At 51.1% G+C, this 22,958-nt stretch overlaps 2 protein-coding genes across 8 annotated transcripts; both read right to left on the bottom strand.

The window, feature by feature from the left end:
- Positions 1 to 501: 501 nt before the first annotated feature.
- Positions 502 to 5,351, bottom strand: GSTM3 (glutathione S-transferase mu 3). Of its 2 annotated transcripts, XM_033198807.1 has the most exons (9): positions 5,266 to 5,351; positions 4,552 to 4,822; positions 4,143 to 4,218; positions 3,739 to 3,803; positions 2,281 to 2,362; positions 2,087 to 2,187; positions 1,653 to 1,748; positions 1,455 to 1,565; positions 502 to 1,160 (listed from the first exon to the last, which is right to left on the bottom strand). In XM_033198807.1, exons 2-9 carry the CDS (start codon positions 4,597 to 4,599, stop codon positions 1,062 to 1,064), a joined length of 678 nt encoding a protein of 225 aa, XP_033054698.1. In that variant the 5' UTR covers positions 4,600 to 4,822; positions 5,266 to 5,351; the 3' UTR covers positions 502 to 1,061. The 2 variants fall into 2 exon arrangements, with proteins under 2 accessions (XP_033054698.1, XP_033054699.1); XM_033198808.1 differs by lacking the exon at positions 4,143 to 4,218 and having other exon boundaries at positions 916 to 1,160.
- Positions 5,352 to 8,162: 2,811 nt separating this feature from the next.
- On the bottom strand, positions 8,163 to 21,996 carry EPS8L3 (EPS8 like 3). Of its 6 annotated transcripts, none has more exons than XM_033198800.1 (19): positions 21,790 to 21,996; positions 19,732 to 19,786; positions 19,508 to 19,572; positions 17,734 to 17,892; positions 17,307 to 17,456; positions 17,145 to 17,200; positions 16,607 to 16,749; positions 16,399 to 16,514; positions 16,025 to 16,142; positions 15,884 to 15,945; positions 15,563 to 15,637; positions 15,098 to 15,246; positions 11,208 to 11,289; positions 10,778 to 10,812; positions 10,079 to 10,277; positions 9,738 to 9,866; positions 9,360 to 9,433; positions 8,743 to 8,875; positions 8,163 to 8,485 (listed from the first exon to the last, which is right to left on the bottom strand). In XM_033198800.1, exons 2-19 carry the CDS (start codon positions 19,760 to 19,762, stop codon positions 8,474 to 8,476), a joined length of 1,788 nt encoding a protein of 595 aa, XP_033054691.1. In that variant the 5' UTR covers positions 19,763 to 19,786; positions 21,790 to 21,996; the 3' UTR covers positions 8,163 to 8,473. The 6 variants fall into 6 exon arrangements, with proteins under 6 accessions (XP_033054691.1, XP_033054692.1, XP_033054695.1 ...); XM_033198801.1 differs by having other exon boundaries at positions 16,607 to 16,746; XM_033198804.1 differs by lacking the exon at positions 10,778 to 10,812 and having other exon boundaries at positions 10,079 to 10,234.
- Positions 21,997 to 22,958: the final 962 nt, after the last annotated feature.

Raw genomic sequence — 22,958 nt, 5'->3', positions numbered from 1 at the left:
TGTCCTCCAAAGTAGCTATACTAATTTACAAGTTGACCAGCAGGAAATGCATATCACTTTTCCAAGCCTTGCCAACACTTTAGAAACTTTTTCCTCATTGGATAGAAGGAAATATGGTTTCTCACTGTTGTAATTTATAGTTCCTTGCATTATAAACATCTTTTAGATGTTTTTGGCCACATTTCTACTTTATAAATTATTCATTTATTTTGTCCATTTTTAAGAACTCAGTTGTCTTAATGATTTACAGGTCTTTATATAATCTTTATACTAGTGCTTTTTGTCTCACTTGTCATTTATTGTGTGTGCCTTAGGAAAAGTTGTAGAATTTGACCCTATTCAATTGGTAAATCTTTCCTTTGTGATTTTGTTATTGTTTAAAAAAGTAAAAGAATAAAGAACACTACTCCACAGGCAAAGCAGCCTATAGTTTTTTCTTTTTATGTCTTTAAAGAAACTTCTACCCCACGGTCACAAAAATTCTTACATTTTCATCAATACTTCAACAGCTCTGTGTTTAATGTTGGGCCTTAAATTCTAGATTTTAGTGAATAGTGTCAAGTGGGGGTCTATTATTTTTAATGAGTAAGCAATTGTCCCAACTCTACTGGCCAGCCCACCAGTCTGAAATACTACCTTTATCACACTAAACTCCCATGTGTACACAGGATGGTTTTTGAACTCCAGTTAAGTCCATCAGTACCACAGTTTTACTTGTGTTATCCTCACCCAGTCTTCACAGGGACTCCAGTCCCATTTAACACACCTGCTCTCTCTAACTGTGCAATCTCTTTTTCTAGTACCCACTCTCAAGGCTTGGGCACGAACCTACAGCGCTTGAACTCAGTTGGGGAGTAGGGGGATGCCAGTGTTGCAGTGATTCAATTCATATCTTGAATGATTCTCCACATATTCTTTTTCCCTTTTAGCCTTTATACCCAAGAGAAATTCAGCTGGACACCAGTAACCTAAATGCTATTTATTGAAAAGAGCAAAGATAAGAGTGCTGACCCCTTAGGGACAGGATGAAACAAAACAAGCTCTGCAAGTCTACCTCCTGCTCAGCATACAGGCTTGTTGCCCCACTGGGCCATCTTGTTGTTGATGGGCATCTTGAAGAACTGATCAGACTGTATATAGGCAGTGACTTTCTCCAAAGCCTGAAAGGAAAATACACCAAATCTTATAAAGACCCCAACCCAGTCCAACAGATGCATACCAAAACAGCAACATTCACATGTTGCCTATGTCTACCTCCTCCACTTTTTGTAGACAGTGCCTTCAAGGTGTAGAAGTCAGGCTTTTCCCAAGACTTAAAGGTCTAGAGGTGTCCAACCATTGACAATCATTGCCCTTTAGGCAAAAGCCAGGCAAGAATCCACCACAACGGGATCCTACAGGGCCCAGGGAAGCCTGTGAGTGTTTTTATAAGAGAAAGGTGCAGGAAACATCACCTCAAAACGGCACATAAAAGCCTTCAGGTTTGGGAACTCATCCAGGCACTTGGGCTCAAATATACGGTTCTGATCCAAGATATCATAGGTGAGAAAATCCACAAAGGTGAGCTAGAAGAAAAGCAGTAAGATGCTTGGATCTGAGGAGTAGTAGCCTGCAGAGATAGAAGGTGTGCTCTTCTTTTCCCTTCTTCCTACCTTTTCCCCTGCAAACCATGAGAATTTCCCCAGAAACATGGAGAATTGTTTCAGTTGTCCAGGTAGCTCTTCCAAGTACTGAGGCTTCAGTTTTTCCTGAGAGGAAAAAACAGAATGAGAATAGTGGTGATCACCTTTGTAGTTAATCAGGGCACAGGCCAGTGATGGACATTTAGTAGCCCCTTCTCTAGGTGGCTTCTCATTGCCTTCACTTGAGGACGGCAGGGTGGGAAGGAGGAGTTTGGAAAGAAGAGGCACCAGAACCGGAATTACATGACAAAACAAACCAAAAATTGTAAGTTCTGTTTCTTATTCTAATAATCTGGGTTGGTGGGAAGGTAGCAGCAGCAGAATGGAGCAGAGATAACCCTTGGGTTCCTAAATACCCCTTTTTCTGATACTCCATTCAGCAGATGTGTGCTAAAGAAACTCACGTGCTCAGAGCTATAACAGAGCCTTATCAGTTGTGTGCGGAAATCCATTACTTGGTTCTCTACGATGTCCACTCGAATCTTTTCTTCCTCAGTGTCACCACCTGTAGGCCAAATGATAACAAATCACCCTTGGCATTGTCCACTCTCAGACAAACTACCAGCCTGGGGTCCCTCCCCAGCCCTACCCCACTCACACATGTTGTGCTTGCGAGCGATATAGCGCAAGATGGCATTGCTCTGGGTGATCTTGTTCTTCCCATCCATGAGGTAGGGCAGCTGAAAGGAAAAGGGCAGGCCAGATGAACAACCTACCTCTCTCGATTCCCTATCTCTCTCTCCTGGGGAAAAGAACACTTGCAGGGCAGTGAACAAGAAAGAGAAGATGCTGCGTTAGGAGAAAAAAGAAAATAAGTAGAAGGTAGCAACTGGGTTCACGAGATTCTAGACAGGGGTTCTTAAATTAGTGTGTGTATATGTGGGTGTATGTACATGCCATGGACCTTTTCTCAGAATAAAGTTGTTAAAAGCATGAAGCAAAATAGATAATTTACACAATCAAAAAATATTTTTAAAAATTCAAATAGCGTAACATGCCTATTAATGCATTAAATAGTAAGCAGATGTAATGACTAACATAGTCTCAAAGTAAATAACATATGTATATATTTATTTACACGTATATAAATATCACTTAAAATATCTGCAATGCATTTAATAGAATACAAAACTACCTGATTTCAGGCTGGGCACAGTGGCTCACGCCTATAATCCCAACACTTTGGAAGGCCGAGGTGGGAGGATTGTTTGAGCCCAGGAGTTCAGGATTGGCCTGGGTAACATGGCAAAACCCCATCTCTAACAAAAATACGAAAATTAGCTGGGCATGGTGGTCTGTGCCTGTAGTCCCAGCTCCTTGGGAGGCTGAGGTGGGAGGACTGCTTGAGCCTGGGAGGTTGAGGCTGCAGTGAGCTGCGATTGTGCCACTGTACTCCAGCCTAGGCAACAGAGACCCTGTCTCAAAACAAAAGAACAAAAAACACACAAAAAAGAAAATACCTGATTTCTACTAGTGACAAAGTGACAGACATGGCTAATAACCAATGTCACTTATTGTCTCTCTTCACAATAAAAGGAAATCACTTTTGCTAGTGGTTAATGGGAATGAAAATACATATCCAGGCCGGGCGCGGTGGCTCAAGCCTGTAATCCCAGGGCCAGCACTTTGGGAGGCCGAGACGGGCGGATCACGAGGTCAGGAGATCGAGACCATCCTGGCTAACACGGTGAAACTCTGTCTCTACCAAAAAAATACAAAAAACTAGCCGGGCGAGGTGGCGGGCGCCTGTAGTCCCAGCCACTGGGAGGCTGAGGCAGGAGAATGGCGTAAACCTGGGAGGCGGAGCTTGCAATGCGCTGAGATCCGGCCACTGCACTCCAGCCCGGGCGACAGAGCAAGACTCCGTCTCAAAAAAAAAAAAAAAGAAAGAAAGAAAATACATATCCATCCAATTCAAGGACCCCTGAATTCTATTTATTCTATCCAGGTTCAGATCCCCTATTTTGCATCCTTCTGTCCCAGGCAGGAAAGAGGCAAGTTTGGATACACTTGAAGGCTTTCCCTTCTGCCCACCACCTCTACTAAAGCCACTTACATTAGGAAAGTCCAGGTCCAGCTTGAATTTCACATTCAGCCATTGGCTTCGATCATAGTCAGGAGCTGTAAAAGACAGAATTAAGTGGGACCCAACCTCCTTAATACCTCACCTGACAAGAGCGAAAGATCTAAAGAAATGACTTGGTCCCCAATACCTCAAACTCCCGGGCCCTAAAAGCATAACCATTGAGCCTCTGAGCCCTATTTGGTTAAGCATTAAGATGCGGTTGGGCTATGTTAAAGAGAGAACCCCCAGTTCCAGATAAAGGATGTGTCGCTATCCATCCAGACTGGGGCAGACGTCCCACCCGGCCTTGGCGAGACGCCACCACCCTCTGGGCGTAAAAGACCTGGGCAGGTGGAGGGCCAGCATGGCTACACGGGCACGTAGAGCGGCATTACCTTCCCCACACGTGTATCGTTTCTCCTCATAGGAGGTATCCGTGAACTCCAGGAGCAGGCGGATGGCGTGCGCCAGCTGGGGGGAAACAGCGGTTCAGCGACTGCGCAGCTCCCACCCATTCCCAACGCCCGCCCGCTAACGTCCCCGGCTCCGGGGCTGCCGAGCCCCTGCATCCTGCCGGGGCGGTGGTTAAGCTACCCCCCAAGCCCGGCCCCTGCGTGGTCTCCTCGGCCCCTCTCCACAGGGCCCGCCATCCCAGAGGCTGGGCAGGGGTCGACGTCGGTGGCTCGGCAGCTCGAAAATGCTCCCGCGTAGAGCTGCTCCTACTGGAGACCAGGAACCCAGAGACCCGCCGTCTCCGCGTCCGTCTGTTTGACCGAGCTGTTCTACCGTTGAGACGGCACTCACCCCACGAATATCCCAGTACCCCAAAACCATAGACGACTTGCACGACATGGCGAACGGTTTCCGAGTCTTGGCGGATTGGGGAAACCTTGAGCGGGAGGGGCTTTATACCCGACATAGGGGGGCGGGGCCCACGGGCTGGCGTCCTGACTCCGCCTCCGCCCCGTTCTCCGTCCCCTCCCTCCGCGGCTCCACAGGGCCGTGCGCAGGCGCTACTTCTGTCGGTGTTGGGATTCAGGACGTCGCAACCCGAGGCGGGACACGGGCGGGAGCGCTGCAGGCGAGCAAGCGGACCGGAGGTTGAGGCTCCTCCCTTCCCCACGGGTGGGAGCCAGACTTCATTCATTAATGGTGTCAGTGAAGACGCGAAAAGCAACACTAGCCAGGCAGTTGGGACCCTAGTTACCCAGGGAGAGCGAGATTCGCGCCGTTTCTACCGAGCTAGCCGGGGCTGGAATGAGGGATAGGGAGACTGGAGCAAGGCCGGAGTGTCGGACCAGCCTCTGACCACACAGAGCAGAGGATTCCCCACAGACCAAGCTCCCCTCTCTGTCAGTCAAGGACCTCTGCAACCTGACCCCAACATGCTTTTCCAGTCCTATCTCGCCGTCAGCCCGTCACAACTTCATAAGCCAGCCCAACCCAAAAATGCTTGCTGTTCCTTCTACACACACTTGCATTTCCCGCCTTGGAGTGTTTGCCCTGTGATCCTCCTGCCTGCAGCCTAATATCCACAGCCTATCTTTCCTCAGCAGCCTTGCTCAAATGTCTGCCTTCTCCTTGAAGTCTTCTCGGAACCAACCTCTATCCTGGCTAGAAGAGGTCTCTTATCTTGAATGTTTCCTACCTTTGTTTTATGGGCTTAAGTAGTTTATGGTTTCCTTATTATAATTTCCACCTTCTCCAACCCCTCCCACTTCCTAATGCTCACGCATTTAGGGAAATTAATCTTGCCTCTTTGTGTAGCATGGACTGGAATGGAGGAGGAAAGGTACTACCATTTTTCATTCACTCATTCATCTGTCCAACAATGTTTAACATGCCTGTTATGGACAGGCACTGTTTTAGGTACTGGGGATACAGAATTGAACTCAACAGACAAAATGCCTGCCCTCAGGAAGTTTACATTCTAATGGGGAATAAATAAACTAATATATAGTAAATATCTAGTAAGTCAGATGGTGATACACATCCTGTAGAGAGAAATAAAATCGAGAAGGGGGGATCTCAGGATGGGAATTGGGGGAGTCCTAGTAGGAAGGGGATTTGTGTTTTTAAAGGATATGTTCATAGAAGGCCTCATGAAGAAGTTAATCTTTAAACAAAGACCTGAAGGAGGTGAGAGATCAAGCCACTCTGCTGTAGGGGCCACCAAGGGCTGATATAAATATAAAACAGAATAATTGCTGTTCCTTTTACAAGCATGTTTGGTCTGCTCCTGCCTGCACCCTAATGTCCACGGCCTACCCTTCCTCAAGTAGCCTTGCTCAAAAGCTCACCTATTCCTGAAGCCTTCTCAGAATCACCCTCTATCCTGGCCAGAAGAGCTCTCTCCATCTCTTATCTTGAATCACTTCCTACCTGCAGGAGGCAGGGAGAACTCTAGGAAAAGGGAAACAGCAAGTACAGGAGTGATCACTCTGTAGATTGCGTTTGAAACCAGAGACTAAATGAGATCACCATGGGAGCACGAGTAGCAGAGATGAGGTCTAAGGGTTTGAGGTGCTCTGGCATATCAACTTGTAAAGATTAGGGAAAAATGAGAGTGAACCAGCAAAGTAGTCTGAAAAGGAATGGCCAGGGAGGTAGGAGGAAAACAAAGGGCCTCGGAAGCCAAGTGAAGATGTTTAAAGGGAGAAGTGATCAACTGTGTCAAGTGTGGCTGATCAAGTAAGATGAAGATGGAGAATCAATGGTTGAATTGAGGAAAGTAGGGGTTTTGACCTTGACAGAGCAAGAGACCTGCAGGAGGCCCCTATAGTCATGGGAAGAACTAAGCTTCTGAATTTCAGCAGGGCCCATGCAAATGAAACGGGGCACAGATTTGCAGCAGGGTCAACTCAGGAGAGATAGGGTTCTAGTTGACTGTGGAGGAGTGACAGAGGAAGGAGTCCTGAGCAGCTCTGAGGGTTCTGGCCAGGCCTCCACAGCACAGCCCTCAGGGCACTCTGAGCTCCTAGATCCCCTAGCTTGGGTGTGGGAAATCACATTTGCCCATTAGTTCAACTGAAGCAAGGTTGGGACTTTTAAAAAGGGCATTTTGCTAAACAGGAGAAAGGAAAAGAGTACAAACCACAGGGGCAGGTGAAATTTATAATGCCTGTGTCTCTCATTCCCAAGAAAGCAAAAGGCCAGTCACAAATTCACCTGAGGTTTAAGATTAGCATTTATTGAGTACCTATCATATGCCAGGCAATATTTAAGTGTTTATGTATGTTAGCTAATTTATTCCAATTTAAGCTGCACAACAACTTTAGGAAGTAGGTGTTATGCCCATTTTCTAGAAGAAGAAACTTCCTGGAGCGGTTAGGGGAGTTGCTCCTCTAAGCTTGAGTTCCCACAGATGGTCTGGGATTCAGACCTAGATCTGTCTAATAACACAGTTGGTGCTAGTTTCCCTGCACTTGGCCATCTGAACAGCCTCTCGCTGCATGGCAGTCTTCTTGGGAAGTCTGGGGAACACCAGGTGAAAACACTTTTTTCTGGTCATGAACAGTTTCCCTGCTTCTAGGCTCTTTTAGCTCTGGGAGGCAATGGAGGGTGATGGGTTAATACCTCCTCCCTCATCCCAAGAAATTAACTTTTCTGGGTAACTTTTGCCCTTGACAAGTTACACCCAAAGGGTCTCACCTTTTCTCTCTTTTGTGAGGGAAAATTGTTGCTTTCCTATTCTGTTAACAGCTATGAGAGATGATTTTCTGAGGCCAGGAACTTCAGGGAATGACATAGGCAGTCTAAAAATAGAGCAGTCTGGGGCCCAGACAATGTTAGGGTCATGGACAAATTCAGCTAAGAGAGATTTAAGGGAACATCTTAAGAACCCTCAAATCCACAAGTACATTGGGCCTTATCTGTTGACTAAATCAATACAAATATAGCTACTGATATGTAGAGAGGGGACTCCTTTGAGGTTAAAGAAAGCTACTTTTACTAAAAAATATACAAAGCTATGGACAGTCCAGACTCTTTGCTTAACCCTTGAGAAAACAGGGTCCCAAAGAGTGGAATGACTTGCTGGAGTTCACCCAGCCAGCTGGTGCAACTGACCAAAGCCCACAGCTGTCGGTCCTTGTGCTCTTTGCTACTGTGAAGTGGTGTGCCTGCAGCTGTGCTGGGTGCCTTGGAATATACTGAGAGACGTGTGTGCGAAAAAGATGGTGAGCATAGCTTTATTTTGGAGTTTGTTTGGAAAGAGAGTCAGGAGAGCTTGGACCATGATTCTTAAATTGATTCCCAGCTCCAGGTTGCTGTGTGAATGTCCACTCACATTCAAACAATCTGGCTCAGTGATGGATGTAGGCTTGCTGCCGTTTTCATGCCAAGTGTCCAGCCCTTCCTGCCTCCCCGCCTTTGGTCTCCCTCAGGCCCAGAAGAAGCCACGAGGGAGGCACATGACAAGCTTGAAGATGCTTTTATTGAGAAGGAGAGGGACTGAACAGATTCTTGACAAGCCTAGGCATAAATGCTCCAGATTTGGGAAAGAGATAAAATAAATAGGTGGTTACTGGGGAGGCTCCAACACAGCCAGAAGGGGCACTGTTTGCTTCAGCCTCTGGGCCTGTCCATTGTTTTTGCTATATGAGCTGCGGTGTGGAGTTTGCTGCAAACTGGGATCCAGAAGAGGAATTCTTGGGGCTCTAATGGGTATCAGATCTGCCATCTTGCATTAGCAGGGCCTGGTTCTTGGAGGTATCTCAGCTGGTGGCTAAGGGCTTATCTGAGGAAAGAAAAAGATTCAGATGAGGCTGGTGGCGGATGAGGGATCTGCAGAGCTTATGCCACCAATAAGCTTGGAGCCTCAAGGTAAGCCTGAATGCATGAAGCTAAGCCCCTGGGGGAATATCCTGTGCCCAGCACCCACCACACTCAGTTCTGCCCCAGGGCTGGGCCGGCAGGCCTGTCAACTTCGCACTCTCTCTCACCCAGGAGCACCAGACAGTCCCAATGGGTGTCAAGACCCCAGGGTGTCCTCACCCCCAGCATCCTTCTGACAGCCTCCAGCCGGGAGAGGATTTGTGGGGCCTCCTGTGGACATAGCATCTGTAGCTCCCCAGGTCTCATGTGAAGTAGCTGGCTCCCTGTCAGGGACCCAAGTGTCCTTACCGTGCTGTGAACAAAACGGCAAAAGCCATCAGTGGTGCGCTGGAAGCACTCTAGGCCTGAGCATTTGGATAGAAAAGGGGCTCTTTGGGCTTGGAGGTTGGGGTTACAGAAAAATTCATGGAGTAGGCTGTCTGGGAGTGAAGGAGTATGGTCAGCATTTGGCTTCAGCCAATTTCAGAACTTCCAGGCTTGAAAGAAGTGCTCTGGGAGAGAATCTTCTGGCTGGGGAGGGGCGACTGAGCTGGCAGCTGGGGTTCTTCCCGAGTCCACTCCCCTGATCCTTGCTGCCTTTGCCACAGCAGGGTTCCCCACTTAATCTCTAATCTAGGCTTGAACACGCCTCTGCTCTGTCCTCTAACTCAGCGGAGACAGTGCTGGATGGGGGTCATGTACAATGTAGGCCAGGTTGTATGTTCTGGGTCTCTGGGTTTCCTTGGTTAGCCCTTTATAAAGTTTCTCCCTCCATACCGGTAGGGCCAGGCACTCACACAATGGAGAAGTTCTCTGCCTGCAGCCAGGCTGTGACCTCTTCAGGCCTCGATCTAAGTCGAAGCATTGGAATCTAGAATCAGGGGGAACCAGGGGTCAGAGTCCATCTCATCTCACAGTCAACCACAGCCCCTAACATCTGGGTCCCTTCTCTAGGTTTCCATCAAATCAATTCTCTTACTCTGTGGCTTTCTGGTCTGGCAGGGAGCTAGTCTTATTCTCTGCTCTGGCCCCATGATAAAGTTGGCACACACTAAGCATGCAATAATATGGTTTAAATCAAACCAAGACTATCTCCTCCACTTGCCACTGAATCTTCCTCACCCCCACCTCCAACTCAGGACTTAGGGCTCTGGATAGTCCAGGCTGGGTAGTACCTGAGAGGGTGACTGGTCCTGGGTCCCAGAGGTCCCCGACTGTAGGGGCTCCAGGATGTTGCTGGGAATGTAGCCACTCTGTCCCGCTTCGTTCTTCACCAGCCACCACCGCTTGCTATGATCCAGAACCTGCCAAAAGTCACCACCTCAGTCCCCTGAGCCTCTGTCCAGCCAGCCTGCCCTCCCCACACAAGGCTTTCTCCCTCCAGCCCTTTCCTACCCTCCTTCTCCCTCTCTAGGCCACCCACCTTGGCAGCTCCCTCCCTGGACCACCCACCCTTGGCTGCCTGTAGCTCCCACCAACCACCACCTCCTTTTCTAGCCTCTGGCCCAAGCCTCACCTCCAGCTCTTCTCCCTGGACCACAGTCAGTTCCCGTGGGTTTCTAGCTTCAAACTCATACAAGACTTGCATTTTCAGGGCTGACTGGACAGGTTTGGGGCTGGAGGATCTGGAGTTGGGGTCCCCAGGCTGAGGGTCATTGTTGTGTGTCTTCTCCTGAGGAAAGTGTGAGGTGCTCCCTAACCTGTGACTTCCCTTCCTAAGAAACAGAGTCAGGATGGCTGGAGAATGGGGCCTCAGAAATTGAGCCTATATCCCAGCCCTGAAAGTCCCCCCCAGGTATCTCCTGCCTGCAGTCTGATGGTGACTTTTGGGTTTCTTTAGAGTTTGCTGGCAGGTCAATGTTAGGTGGGGCTTGGAGTGGGGCTTTCTGCAGGCAGGAGGGGTCTGAAATGTCATTGATTTCTGAAGACATTTCCGGGAGTGGAATTTTCTACATCTGAGCTCTGCCCTAAGCACTTTATACTGGAGTTTAGGAGATCAGAAACATGTGTGGGTAGTATCATGAGAAGAAGCTATGGGAGCCTAGGAAGGTAGAACACTGTTTTTCCCCCAAGGTAGGAGAGGGATGTCCTTGTACATGTTTGTCTGGCTAAAAGAGACCCTGTTGGCTCTCTTGAGATGTAGAGAGCCAGAGATCCAAAGGAACAGCCCCGTCCTCCCCAGGATCACAGGGTCCCTACTAAGCCCAAAGCATACCGAGGGGAAACAGGGGCCTGGTATCCTAAGGGTGCCTGTAAGGGACAGAACAGAGAGTGAGTCAGAGCAGGAGGCAGCCAGCATGGTGGGAGGGAGCTGGGGTATCTGACCACAGGCATAAGCAGCTCACACACAGCTGCCTCCTATCCCTTTTCCTGTCTCCCCCAGTATGCAGATACAGGTGCCCACATGAACCCACCCACCCACCACTTGGAGATGGGGCCTCAGAAACTGACCCTATGTCCCAGCCCTGAGAGTCTCCCCAAATATCTCCTGTTTGCAGTCTGGTGGTGACTTTTGGGTTTCCATGGAATTTGCTGGCTTGCCAGTGTTAGGTCACACTAGTTGTGTGACCATGGTTTGGATGGGGAGGGCAGAAACTAGCCAGGGACTAGGGCTGTGCTAGGGCTCTGTGCCAAGCTCCCCTTACTTGGCTGGAGGGCTCTGGAAGTTGCCAGTCATCCGAAAATGTGGGTTGGTAGGGCAGCGGCTCATCGCCTGTCCATTCGGCCCTGAAGAGAGAAACAAAGCTAAGTTCACATCCACTCTGTGAACTCTGATGCCAGGCTGTGGGATGTGGAGAGGGAGGGGATGACAGGGCCTAGCCTCAGGAATCTTTTGGCTAGTAGGTGACATGGTCCATGTGCACAGATGAAAGGCCCCGACACCCACAAAGGAGCAAACAGCTAAGCCTGGACACATCCCACGGAGCAGGTGTCTGGGGGCCAGCCTCACCTCTGCCCGTGAGGTAAAAAGATACACCACCTCCGTAAGAACATGATGGACACTTCATTGCCCTGATTGGGCGTTTGGATTGAAGTAGTGGAACTACAAGAGCTTTTGGGCTGGTCAACACCCCAGGGGGCTCGTGCAGTATTTTTCTAGGCTATTTTTAGTTTCCTGGCAGCAGATCCTTTTCTTTCTAGCTAAATTGTTTGTGGATTTCCACCTTGTGAGTAGACTGCAGCTGCGCTGCTCCCGTTGACTCTGGGATGGGCTGGTCCTTGCCTCTCAGCCTCCCCCTCTCCCACAGCACAGGGCCCAGGAGGACCATGCTGTTTGTGGCCTTCAGGCTTGCCTTGCTTGGAATATTTTCCTCTTGTCTTTCCAGGGAATGCCCATTCATTTCCTTGAAGAATTTCTCCTCCTTGCTTCACTGGGGCAGAAGTAAATATTCTGCTGAACTTGGTACATCCTTGGGTTATTGCTCTTCTCACACTCCATTGCTCATGATTCTTTTCTCTTTGTTTCTTACTATATATAGATCTCCCTAAGGGCTGTACCCCTAGTACCGTGGCTGATACACAGGAGGCAGCTATTAAGTGTTTATTCAATGGGAACAAAGGAATGATTCCCTCTTCTGAATCTTTTTAATTGGTTCCTTCTGTGCCTTAGAAACATGCTTGGGTCTTGACCCTAATACTACTCCTTATAAGCTGTCATCCTATTACTTTCTTCTTACCAAATTTTTTGAGAATATGCCTATAGCCTCTGCCTATATATTCTTGTCTCTGTTGCTTTCATTATTCCTGCAACATGGTTTCTACCTCTGCCATTACTTTATTGAAACCAGTCCATTTAAAATCCTGATTGCCAAATCCAATGGCCTTGTATGGTCTCTGTCCTTCTGGATGACCACAACATTTAGTGTTACTTATAGCTTTGGGTCAATTTGCTAAAAATCAAGTTATCTAAATATAATTTGCCTGAAATTCAACTCTTTTGAGGGTTTTTACATTTCTCTAGGTATTCTATTTTCTATGTTTCTGTCTTTCATTTATTTCTGGTTATGTTAAGAAATTAGAAAACATCTAAGGGCACATCTGACTTAATATTACATTTAGAAGTATTCATCAATTGTACATCATTTTATGAATACTGAAGTCATTTTGCATCTTTGGGGGTATTTGAAAAATTATATGTGCTAATCTGTTTTTCTAATGACTGAAATTGTAGAAGTAAGGCTGGGTTTTGAAATACAAAATGATGTATTTGACATGATTATTCAATGTTCAAGTGGCTGCATGAAAGAATTTGAGGCCCTCTTGTTTGAGTCTATTGTAGAACCTCTGTTTTCCTCTCCTGCTAGTGCTAGACAGATACCAGAGCTATTCCCACAGACAGTGGGAGCCCAGCACAGCCCCAAGAGCTGTGAGACTGGCTTATTCAGGTACTCTTAGTCCCAAGGTTTTGGACAAGGGAACACTGGTATGAGATGGGAGGTCCAGAACTGATAAGTAATTTCATTTTAGTAACTGCACAGAGAGTGCATAAAAATAGATTGTTATGGGTGGAAACAACCCACATGTCCATCAACAGATGAATGAACAAAATGTGTCATAGTCATAACAACGGGGTATTATTCAGCTATAAAGAGGAAGGCAGTTCTGATAGATACTACAACATGGATGAATCATGAAGACATTATTTTAAGTGAAACAAGCCACATACGGCAGGACGAATATTGTATGATTTCACTTATATGAGGTTTCTAGAACAGGCAGCATATTTCTCATAGAGACAGAAAGTAGAATAGAGGTTTCCAAGGGCTGAGGAGTGGGTAATGGGGAATTATTGTTTAATGGGCACAGAATTTCTGTTTGGGATGATGAAAAAGTTCTTAAAGTACTGTAGATAATGGTGTTGGTGGCACACATTGTTAATGAACGTAATGCCACTGAATTATACACTTAAAATGGTTAAAATGATAAGAATGGTTAATTTCATGCTATGTATATTATACCATAATAAAAAATAGATAGTTTTGAACTATAATTCATGTCTTCAGACAAACTGGACACAAAATTTTGTAAATGGGGCTGAATTGAAAAGAACGGTCATGGTGGGGTGCGGTGGCTCATGCCTGTAATCTCAGCACTTTGGGAAGCCGAGGTGAGCGGATCCCTTGAGCTCAGGAGTTCAAGACCAGCCTGGGCAACATGGTGAAACCCCATCTCTACAAAAAAATACAAAAAATAGCCAGACGTGATGGTGGCACACAGGTGGCACACCGTGGTCCCAGCTATTCAAGAAGGTGAGGTAGGAGGATTTCTGGAGCCAGGAGGTGGAGGCTGCAGTGAGATGAGATCATCATGCCACTGCACTCCAGCCTGAGTGGCAGAGCGAGATCTTGTCTCAAACAAAATAAAAGTGGTTATTAGGTAAATAACTCCAAGGAAAGATTCATTTCCCTGTTGGCTTTTCTGCTTTTCTAAAGCCTTTTCTCTTGGTTTTCATCCCTCTGCTCTTCAGGTTCTCCTTAACTCTTCTGCCTTCTTAACCCTTTTTGCAATCGCCATGTAGAAGTTTGCCAAGGCTCTTGCCTCTCCTTTCATGGAGTAGAGCAAACTATGCTTGTCAAGGTACGTTCAGGGGCTCCCTCTGGAGTGCTCCCCAGTAGCTGTGCCTCCAGCCATCACTTCCGTGCATCCCCTCTCAGCTGCCCAGCCACCAGGCCTCTGCGGAACGTTCCAAGAATGCCTCAGATCAGCGTGCCCAAGCTGGTTCCTCCCACTCCCCTGGCTCTCATCCGTTTGGCTTTTTGGTTTGTTTTGTTTTTTGAGATGGAGTTTCCCTCCTGTTGCCTAGGCTAGAGTGCAGCGGGGCAATCTCAGCTCACTGTAACCTCTGCCTCCTGGGTTCAAGTGATTCCCCTGCCTCAGCCTCCCAAGTAGCTCCTCCAAGGCATGCACCACTACACCCAGCTAATTTTGTATATTTGGTAGAGACGGGGTTTCACCATGTTGGCCAGGATGGTCTCGAACTCCTGACCGCAGGTGATCCGCCCTCCTCAGCCTCCCAGAGTGCTGGGATTACAGGCATGAGCCACCGCACTGGCCTCCTTTGCCTTTTTTGTCCAGCTGCCCATCTCACAGTTACCCCTGCAGGGAGTATCTCTTTCTTTCTTAACCCCTGGCTCATTGGTTGCCAAGTCTTACTGATATTACATTTGCAGCATCTCTTACGTCAGTAATTCTTAAATTTGGGGCTGGATTGAGACAAAGTTTTGACTTTGTCCTTGACAAAAATGAGAAAATATTTTAGTAGAAGGTTGCCATCTCCCTTTTCTTGGGAAAAACTGTTCTTTTTTCTGAGATAACATGTTTCAGTAGTGGGTGATAGCAAATGTGCACTTTTCTTATGTTAATAAACTGTTTGCACTTAGCCAAATAAGAAGTTGGGAGCTCTGTGTAGAGTCCCCCGAGTAGCTCTGAAATATTTCTGGTTTGTGGCAACATAGAACCTGGCCACCTCTGATGTCCTGTCTGATGCCTCCATGCCCCTGACCCCCAGTTCAGTTCAGGCCTTGTCTTCACTCACCGGCTAGTGGTCCAGGCCAGGCCCAACCCCATCCAAAGGTTACTCTCAGGTGGGCTTAGACAGGACTGTAGCAGGTTGATGGCTTTAGGGGTGAGGAGGGGTGAGATCACTTGGGCTGCTAGGCCAGCCTCAGGGCACTTGGCCAGGATCTAGGGGAGAGATGGAAAACGTCAGGAAGCCTAGGCTCCCACAGGGCCCAGTGAGGGTAGGAAACGCCCAGAGTCCCTGGCTTCCCACTTTTGCAATGGTAGGATGTTAACTCCTGCAAGTGTCCCCATCTGCCTTGGGCCTGCTGCTCCTTCCTATCTCCCTTGGAGCCTTGGTGTCCTTGGCTCTCACCCCAGCCCATCTAGTTCCACCCTGGCCCCTGCTCCCCCGTCCCCCTCCACCAGCCTCCTTTCCTCCCTCTACTCCTTCTTGACTTCAGCCTGTCCCTCTTCACCACCCTGTCCTCCCTTGACTCACGAAGTTTAGGGACTTGAAGAGGATGTGCACGAGCTCAGGGGCACTTGTCTCCTGCAGCCAGGTGGCTAGACTTCCCTGGGGACACAGGGCAATGCCTGTCACCACCCTTCACCCCACCCCATCTTCACCATTGCACCATAATTATTTTATGCCTTGGCTAGAAGGCTGGCACTTCCCACAAGTCCCAAGAGAGGAGGGGAGGTTCTAGGGGGAGTAGATGGAGAAGAAAGAAGCTTGGGATGATTGAGTCCAGACAGCAGAGGATTAGTGGGGAGGAAGGGGAAGAGGAGAGGCCTGGTGAACTTGTGGGGAGCCACCTACCAGGAGGTTGAAGCTGTACTTGATTTTCTGGAAGCAGTCAATGTACTGTGCCTGGGTGAGACCTGGGAGAAGCGGCAAGGCAGTGGGCCACAGATCACCCCAAGACACCCCTCTTCCTCTCCCCTGGCCCTCAGTACTCACCTCCCTCGTCCTTGCTTTTTTTCCCAAATTTCTTCTTCTTCCTGCTGGTTTTTGCCTGGACCTTCTCCAGCTTTCCCATGAACAGCTCAATGTCCCTTAGGACATGGTTCAGCACTTCCTGGGCCCCAAACAACGCATGGCCTTGAATGGGCAGTTGGGCCTGCTCTAGAACTCCCAGCATGCCTCCCGCACCCCTCCCCACCACAAGCCCCAGCCTCAGGCCCGGCCTGGAGTATAAACAAGCTTCTCTGGCCTCCTGGCCCAGGCCCTGGCCATCCTGGGACCCTGGCCTCCTAGAAAAAGAGGGAGGGTTGGTGTCCTTCCTTTTCCCAGGCCCAGAAAGCCTCAGCAAGCTTGAGACCACCTGCAGTTACCTCATCCCTCTCTGGGTCCTCAGGGGAAGAGGGCCGCCTTGGAGGAGGCGGAGTAAAGACACTTGGTTCTCGGGCACTGGGGTGGTGTGGCAGGGGCCTTGGGGATGGCGGGAGGCCTGCAATGTAAGGGGATCATGGATCTAGATCTTAGATCTTTGACTTTTTATCGAAACTTTCTCCTCCACCTGCCCCCATGCCTCAAACTTACTATGCTCTAGGGTCCTCTGGTGGGGCTGTTCTGGCGGGAACCCCCGCTCCAGATAGAGTGCCTGCTCCATAGGGAGTGGCCTTTCCATAGGAGGCCCCCTCCATCTGTCCTGGCCTGGGTGAAGGCCTCCAAGTTGGGGTCTGCTGAGGACATGGTAGGGGTCACATCTTTGACAAGGTTCTTGGGAGAGAGGCCCTCCCCACACTTCTGCTCCAGGACCCAGGGGCACCACCACCTCTCTGCAGGAGTCCTACCCCCTGCTCCCTGGTCTCCTTCTGGACCCACTCCTGACTCCACCCTGCCTCATCCGCCTACCCTCTGGGCCCTCTCAGGTCCCATCTCAGTCTCTGAGGACAATCTCTAGTGCCCCCTGGGCCCAGCCCCTTCCCTATGCCCACCTCTGTCCCGGCTCCTCCTTAGTCCAGGCCCAGGTTGGTTGGGCCACAACCTTCTGGGTTCCCCAAGATATGGGGTCAGGGTCTGGCCCCCGAGGCTGAGCTGGGAGGCCCCATAGGTGGGCTGGGCCGAGGCTGCCTACCTTTGCTCCAGCTCTTCCTCCAGAGCCTTCTGCAAGCTGGTCCTCAGTCGCTCTGCCTGGGAAGCAGCAGTCAGGGAGGCTAAGTGTGTGTGTGTGTGTGTGTGTATGGTAGGGTGATAGTCGATGAACCCCACCCCTGACCAATCACCCCTGACCACTCACCCCCACTTCCTGGCACTGGAAGAGCAGAGTGCTGGTGCCTGGCAGGCCTGGCTCCTGCACGGTGATGGACAGGATGGAGTTGTAGGAACATGTGTTGAGCGCCACATTCATGGCCTGGATGCTGTTCAGGCGGTAAGAGTCCAACTCCTCCTGGGCCAGGTGGAGAGGTCAATTGTGAGGCCACCAAGAGCCAAGTGTGGCTTCTGGGAGCTCCTGACCAGCTCATCCTAGCCCTTTGGTGACTTGTGGCTGGGGTGTCATCTACCTGACTCTTGTGTCTCTGTCCCCTGTCTCTTCCTAGGCCTGGTGTGTGTTGTATTTGGGGAGGGTGGTTGCCCTTTGGGGCATGGAGGGTGGAGTTCAAGAGCTGGTGCTTGCTTCCCCACAGCCCACGCTGGCTATGGCTGGGTTTGCTGGGAGGGCTGACCTTGGTCTCAATGTCCAGCAGCTGCAGCCAGCCGTCCCTGACCTGCAGGATCAAGTCTTGGCTCCACACCCGGCCCTGCGCATCCATCTCGAACAGCTTCTGCAAGGCATCCTTGGGCTCCTGGACTCTCTGACTCCCCAGCTTGCATGTCATCAAGTGCTGCAGGGAGAGGGGCAGGGCTGGGAGAAAGCTCAGAGAAGGGGCCACAGGCGTGCTGGGTAGAGAAAAGCAGAAGAGGAAGAAGACGTGTCCTTGGGCCCCTTGAGGTGGGAGGTTCTAGGCTTCAGATAAAGCAACTTTCCAGGGGCAATGTGAGGGCCAGTGTCGAAGCACCGGGGCCAGGGATGGGGTCTCCACGTCTGAGTCTGAGGGGCTGCAGGAGGGGTTTGAGGACTCTAGAGGAAGGACAGGCATGGCCTTTACTAGTCCAGGCCAGGTGAGGCAGCTGGGTGGTGGTGGATGTGCGATCCAGCCACCCAACAAATAGCTCCTCTGGAGGGGATACAGGACCCTCAGATTCTGTCTCTGGCTTCCTTTGTTCCCTTTGGGAACTCAGTCTCAGCCCAGTCTTCCTCCTCACTCACCCAGAACTCCTGTCTCTTTCTCCCTGGTTCATGCCTGGAGATATCCATCGTGATCTCAGTCTCCGCTCAAGTCCTTGCCTACTGTTAGGCTGACCATTCAGGAGTTTTTTGCTGTTATCCAATTTCCTTTAGAAGCCCCCTCCCTTCTGCCAGCCAAACACTGCCTTCACAAGGCCCCTTCCACCCAGGCTTCTTGTGGGGGGGAGATGCAGCCTGCCTCCTGCCCCTTAACCCCCAACCCCTGCCCAGGGCCCAGCTCCTCTCCCTGTGTTCACACCACCAGCATGTTCAGGGGACCCTGGCATCATGAGCAAACTCCATCCTCCTGAACATGTCTCCTCTTGCTCTGCCTGCTGGGCCTAAAATAAGCCTGTTCTCAGCCTTCACCCTACAGAGAAGCTGAGTCCTCCTCCTCAGCTGGCTGTGGGATCCCTGCCTCTGCTGCCCTGTGGGACCTCCAGACCATCTCCCCAGCTCCCTCCCTGCTTGTTCTCCACTGGAGTCCTAACAATGGAGCTCTTCTACCCCAGAGCTCCAGCCTGACCCTGTGCCTGCTCTCCCCACCACGCCCTTATAGCCTGTGCTTCGCCTTCACCTTGGTGTCGACAGCCCTTCAAGCACCTAAATCTTGCAGTGCCTGCGTCATCCTCCCTGGCAGAGCCAGAGACTCCTTTCTAGCCTTGGAGCAGCCTTGGAGCTGCTCACACTCACCCTGGAGGCTTGGGCCCAGGTGGCTCCCCTCTCCAACAGTGGCCATTTCAATCCTCCACAGGGCCCAAAGACCCCACACACTGCCTCCTCCAGCCATGCAAGGTCTTGGGCAATGGAGCAGTGCCCTGGGGACTCGGGCAGTAGAGGGTTGGGAGACAGGTGAGGGTAGGTGGGTGGGTGGTTGCGAGTGCTTCCTATCCCATCCCGCTGCTAGTTCTTCCTGTCTGGGAACAGGACACTCATCTGCTTAACCTCCAGCCAGGCCTGCTTTGCCCACTCCGACCACCCCTCCTACTCCCTGACACTGAGCAGATGCTCTGGCAGGCTTGCTGGATCTGAATCCATGGGACATGGTTGGGACAGGCTGTTGGCTTCCAGGGCAGGGACTTGTGTGAGGTGTCCATGTTCTGGCAGGGCAATGGACACACAGGAACACTTGGGTTTAGTTGGACACTGCCCAGGGCTGCAGAAGTACTCACCTCCACCCTGTGCTGCAGGAGGGTGGGCTCTGAGGTGAGGTTCTGGGAGTACTCCTTCCGGTGCACTACAGGGGCACAGAGCAAGTGGTGGGAAGCAGGCAGAAGAGCGAGGTGAGACTCAGGCAACTGCTGGGGGCAGTTGTTGTGAGGAAGAGGGAGTGGAGGATGGGACGTTCAGGGAGCTCAGTGGGAGGGCAGGGGAGAGGGGCCTGCCAGGAGCTTACAGTAAATGGCTCTGCTGCTGGGCCTTGACATGTTGACACTGCTGAGGACGGCTCCCTAGAACCCAAAGTGAACCAGAGGCAGCCTTCAATGCTGGGGAAAGGGGAACCAGGCACAGCAGGGCAGGACAGTTGCTATTGCTCTGACTGGGGGCCTCTGGGACCAGATGCAAAGCCCCTGGCTCCAGGGGCCCTTTCCAGGGCTCCAGGGGCCCTTTCCAGAGCCATCTGCAGCCAGTGTCCTCCACTGCGGAGCCCTCCATCTTGGCTGGGCCTGGAGGCCCCAGGCTGAGGGAAGGGAGGGTCAGGGAGGCCACAGCATGGCTGGGCCCCAGGGAAAGCTCCAGACCTCCCATTGTTTGGCCAATAAAGGTCATACCAAGGAGCCCAGGAAACCTGGATGGATAGGGACCTGCGTTCAGATCCTATCTTGGGCCTGGGTGTGAAAGATGCTAGATGACCAGAGGGTTCTGTAGCTGACTCTGCCGGAGGAGGCCCTCTTGTTCAACCCTGTTACAGTTCTGCAAACTGAGAGGACACTGATGCTGGCTCTTCAGCTGTAGACCCTCTGGGAAGACTGCATGCATGTGTGTGTGTACTTATGATGGCACTGCAGGACTCGCCAGTGAGCTGACCTTCATGAATGTCTCCCCAGGCCTCCTGGCTCTTTGCTTTTTGTACTCTGTATCCTCTGCCCAGGTCCTCTCCTGGCCCCAACCCTTTAAATTCCAGCTGCACTGGAATGCTGCACTGGACCTTGTACATTTCTCTCCAGCAACGATAGTCATATCAGCCACCACGGTGCTGTGAGCCTGGTGCCAAGCCCCTTACCAACATCCTATCAGTTCCTCCTCACTGCCGTCCACTTACTTGGTGCCGTGTGCCTAGCACTGTTTTAACAGCTTTATCTTCAGTCACTCTAATCCCCAAAACAACCTCACAAGGCATGTACTGGTATTGTTCCCATTTACCATACGAGGACTCTGAGGCTCAAAGATGGTAACAGGCCTGAGGTCACAAATGAGTGCTTAATAGAGAGCAAACCCAGATCTGTCTGACTGCAAGCTTCACGTTTTAATGGTTTGTAAACATGCCTCTGCCACTGGGCCGTGCGCAGTCACGGAGGGAGTCTAGAGAACATACATGTTGAAATGGAGTGGAATTAAATGTGGTGTATGTGTGCCGGCTGGGAGGGGGGTTAGTCTGTGCGGGTCAAGGATATGTGTTAATCTGAATGAGGTTTGTGGGTACCCATATGTCTACATGGTACACCTCAGTTGTGCAGAAATACTGGGATACCCCGGGTAACATGTAAGAGAGCAACCCACACCCTTGTTTATTAGGACTGTTATGAAAACGATGTAGTATCTGATAAGATGACTCAGTGTTGAAGGAAATAAACTGCCAGTGAACAATAAAGGGAATGTGGAAGGGACGGCTGGATCTCTGGTTTCCTTGTTTGAGAGGACTCCTTTTCTCTCCAGGGGTAAGGCGGGGCTAGAAGCCTGCTCCCCTTTCCCAGCGTCCCCCAACCCCCATTGTAACCCTTCCTGCTTCTCCATGCTCTCCATGCAGAAAAGGAAGTGAGGTCTGGCCCTGGGCAGCCCCACTCCCCACTCCCTCAGCACCAGGGTGGGCCCTGTAGGGCCCTGTGGGTAGGTAGGTCAAGGCAGGGAAACAGCTGCCTCCAAAGATTCCCTACCCCAGGAAGGGAAGAGGGGGCTGGCTTGGCCTGCCTTGCCCCTTAGGGGTAGGGGAGCTGTGACAGCCCAGTTTCCCCCTTTAAGCCCTAGATGTAGGGGTTTGGAGCGGGGAAGGCCATCACCTCACAGACCCTGGGGCAAGCATCCCAGAGGTCCTTCCGGAACCTGGACCTTGCTCTGCTTTCCAGCCCACCAGCCAGCACTGAGTCCCAAGCCCCTCCTCGGGTTTGATCCCCTGGGCTGCAGCTGGGAACAGGCTGGAGACCTGGCCTGGGAAGCCACTAAGTTGCCCCCACCTGCCCTGGGATCCCCTGTAACTGGGCTGGGCCCCGATCTTCCCTGGGGGCCAGGCCCTTACCTGGGTGCCAGTGAAGACCAGGTGCCTGGTCCTCCTAGGGGGCTGGTCTTGGAGCAGGTGGTCCGGTGCTGGTGGCAGAAGGACAGCGGCTTCTCTGCTAGTGGCCACAGGCAGAGCCTGCCTTTGATGAGGTTACAGAGGCAGCCACGCCTGTGTTCTTTGGACTCTGGCGGGGTGGGGAGGCCTCCTGGCCACTAACCACTCAACATCAACCTGGACCTGCGGCAGTGTCTGTGCTGACAGGTGTCCCCAGCTTAGCTAGAGGCTACTGCTTCCCTGTTTCCCCACTTCTAGCCTTAGGGTGTGGCCCCCTCTTCCTTCTGCCTTTTGGGTGCCTATTCTGGGGAACAGGTCAGCATCAGGCACGGGCCTGGGACCAGAAAGAGAGAGTATGCATGGCCCAGAGTCTGGGTTCTGTGGTGAGGGCACAGGCAGGCGGGAGGGGGACTCCAGGCTTGGGGGAAGCTGTGGGCTGGTGTGTGTGCTGTGCCTGTGCGTGGGTGGCACCCATAGGTGTGTGATCCTGTGTGCCTGGGTGGTGCCTGTGAGCAAGACATGGATCTTTTCAGAGAAGATGGGAACTGGGGCGCAGAGCCACATGGGGCATTACATGGAGGGCTGAGATTCCCTCCGGCAGGGCCCTCATTCTGTCCCTACTGCTGTCCCTTCCAGCAGCAGCCCCTGTACCAGCCCATTCTTGCTCTTCTACTCTCCTTCCTTCTCTACCCCATCTTGTGCCCAGACCCCTGGTGGATGCCTGGCCGGCTTCAGCAAAGATGGGAAACGGAGACCTGCGTCTATCTCTAGTCATGAACCTGCCCACTTCCCGCACTTCATGGTATTGAAAACTCTTTTTTGGCACTCAGGGTGGGCCAGGCTCCCACGCCCTCTGGGAACTCACAGTCTAACCAGTGAGGTCAGATGTAAACAGAAACCAGGGAGCAGGGCAGGAGGGGAGGCGGGGGCAGGGGAGTGTCGGTGAGCCTCGGACCGTTGTGAGCAGAGCGCAGGGCCCCAGTGCTGGGCCCTGTGATGGAGTGTGCTGTGGAGTCTGAGGGCTAGAGCACTCCCATCTTTAGCTTCCCTGGAACTATCCCAGGAGATCTCAGCCTTCTCTCCCATCACCACCCAACCAACGCTGCCCTGGATGGCCTGGAGTCCACGGGTCA

The sequence above is a fragment of the Trachypithecus francoisi genome, unplaced genomic scaffold (assembly GCF_009764315.1).
Source record: "Trachypithecus francoisi isolate TF-2019V2 unplaced genomic scaffold, Tfra_2.0 Lachesis_group5, whole genome shotgun sequence".
Taxonomy (NCBI): domain Eukaryota; kingdom Metazoa; phylum Chordata; class Mammalia; order Primates; family Cercopithecidae; genus Trachypithecus; species Trachypithecus francoisi.
This window is presented reverse-complemented; position numbering and strand designations above follow the sequence as displayed.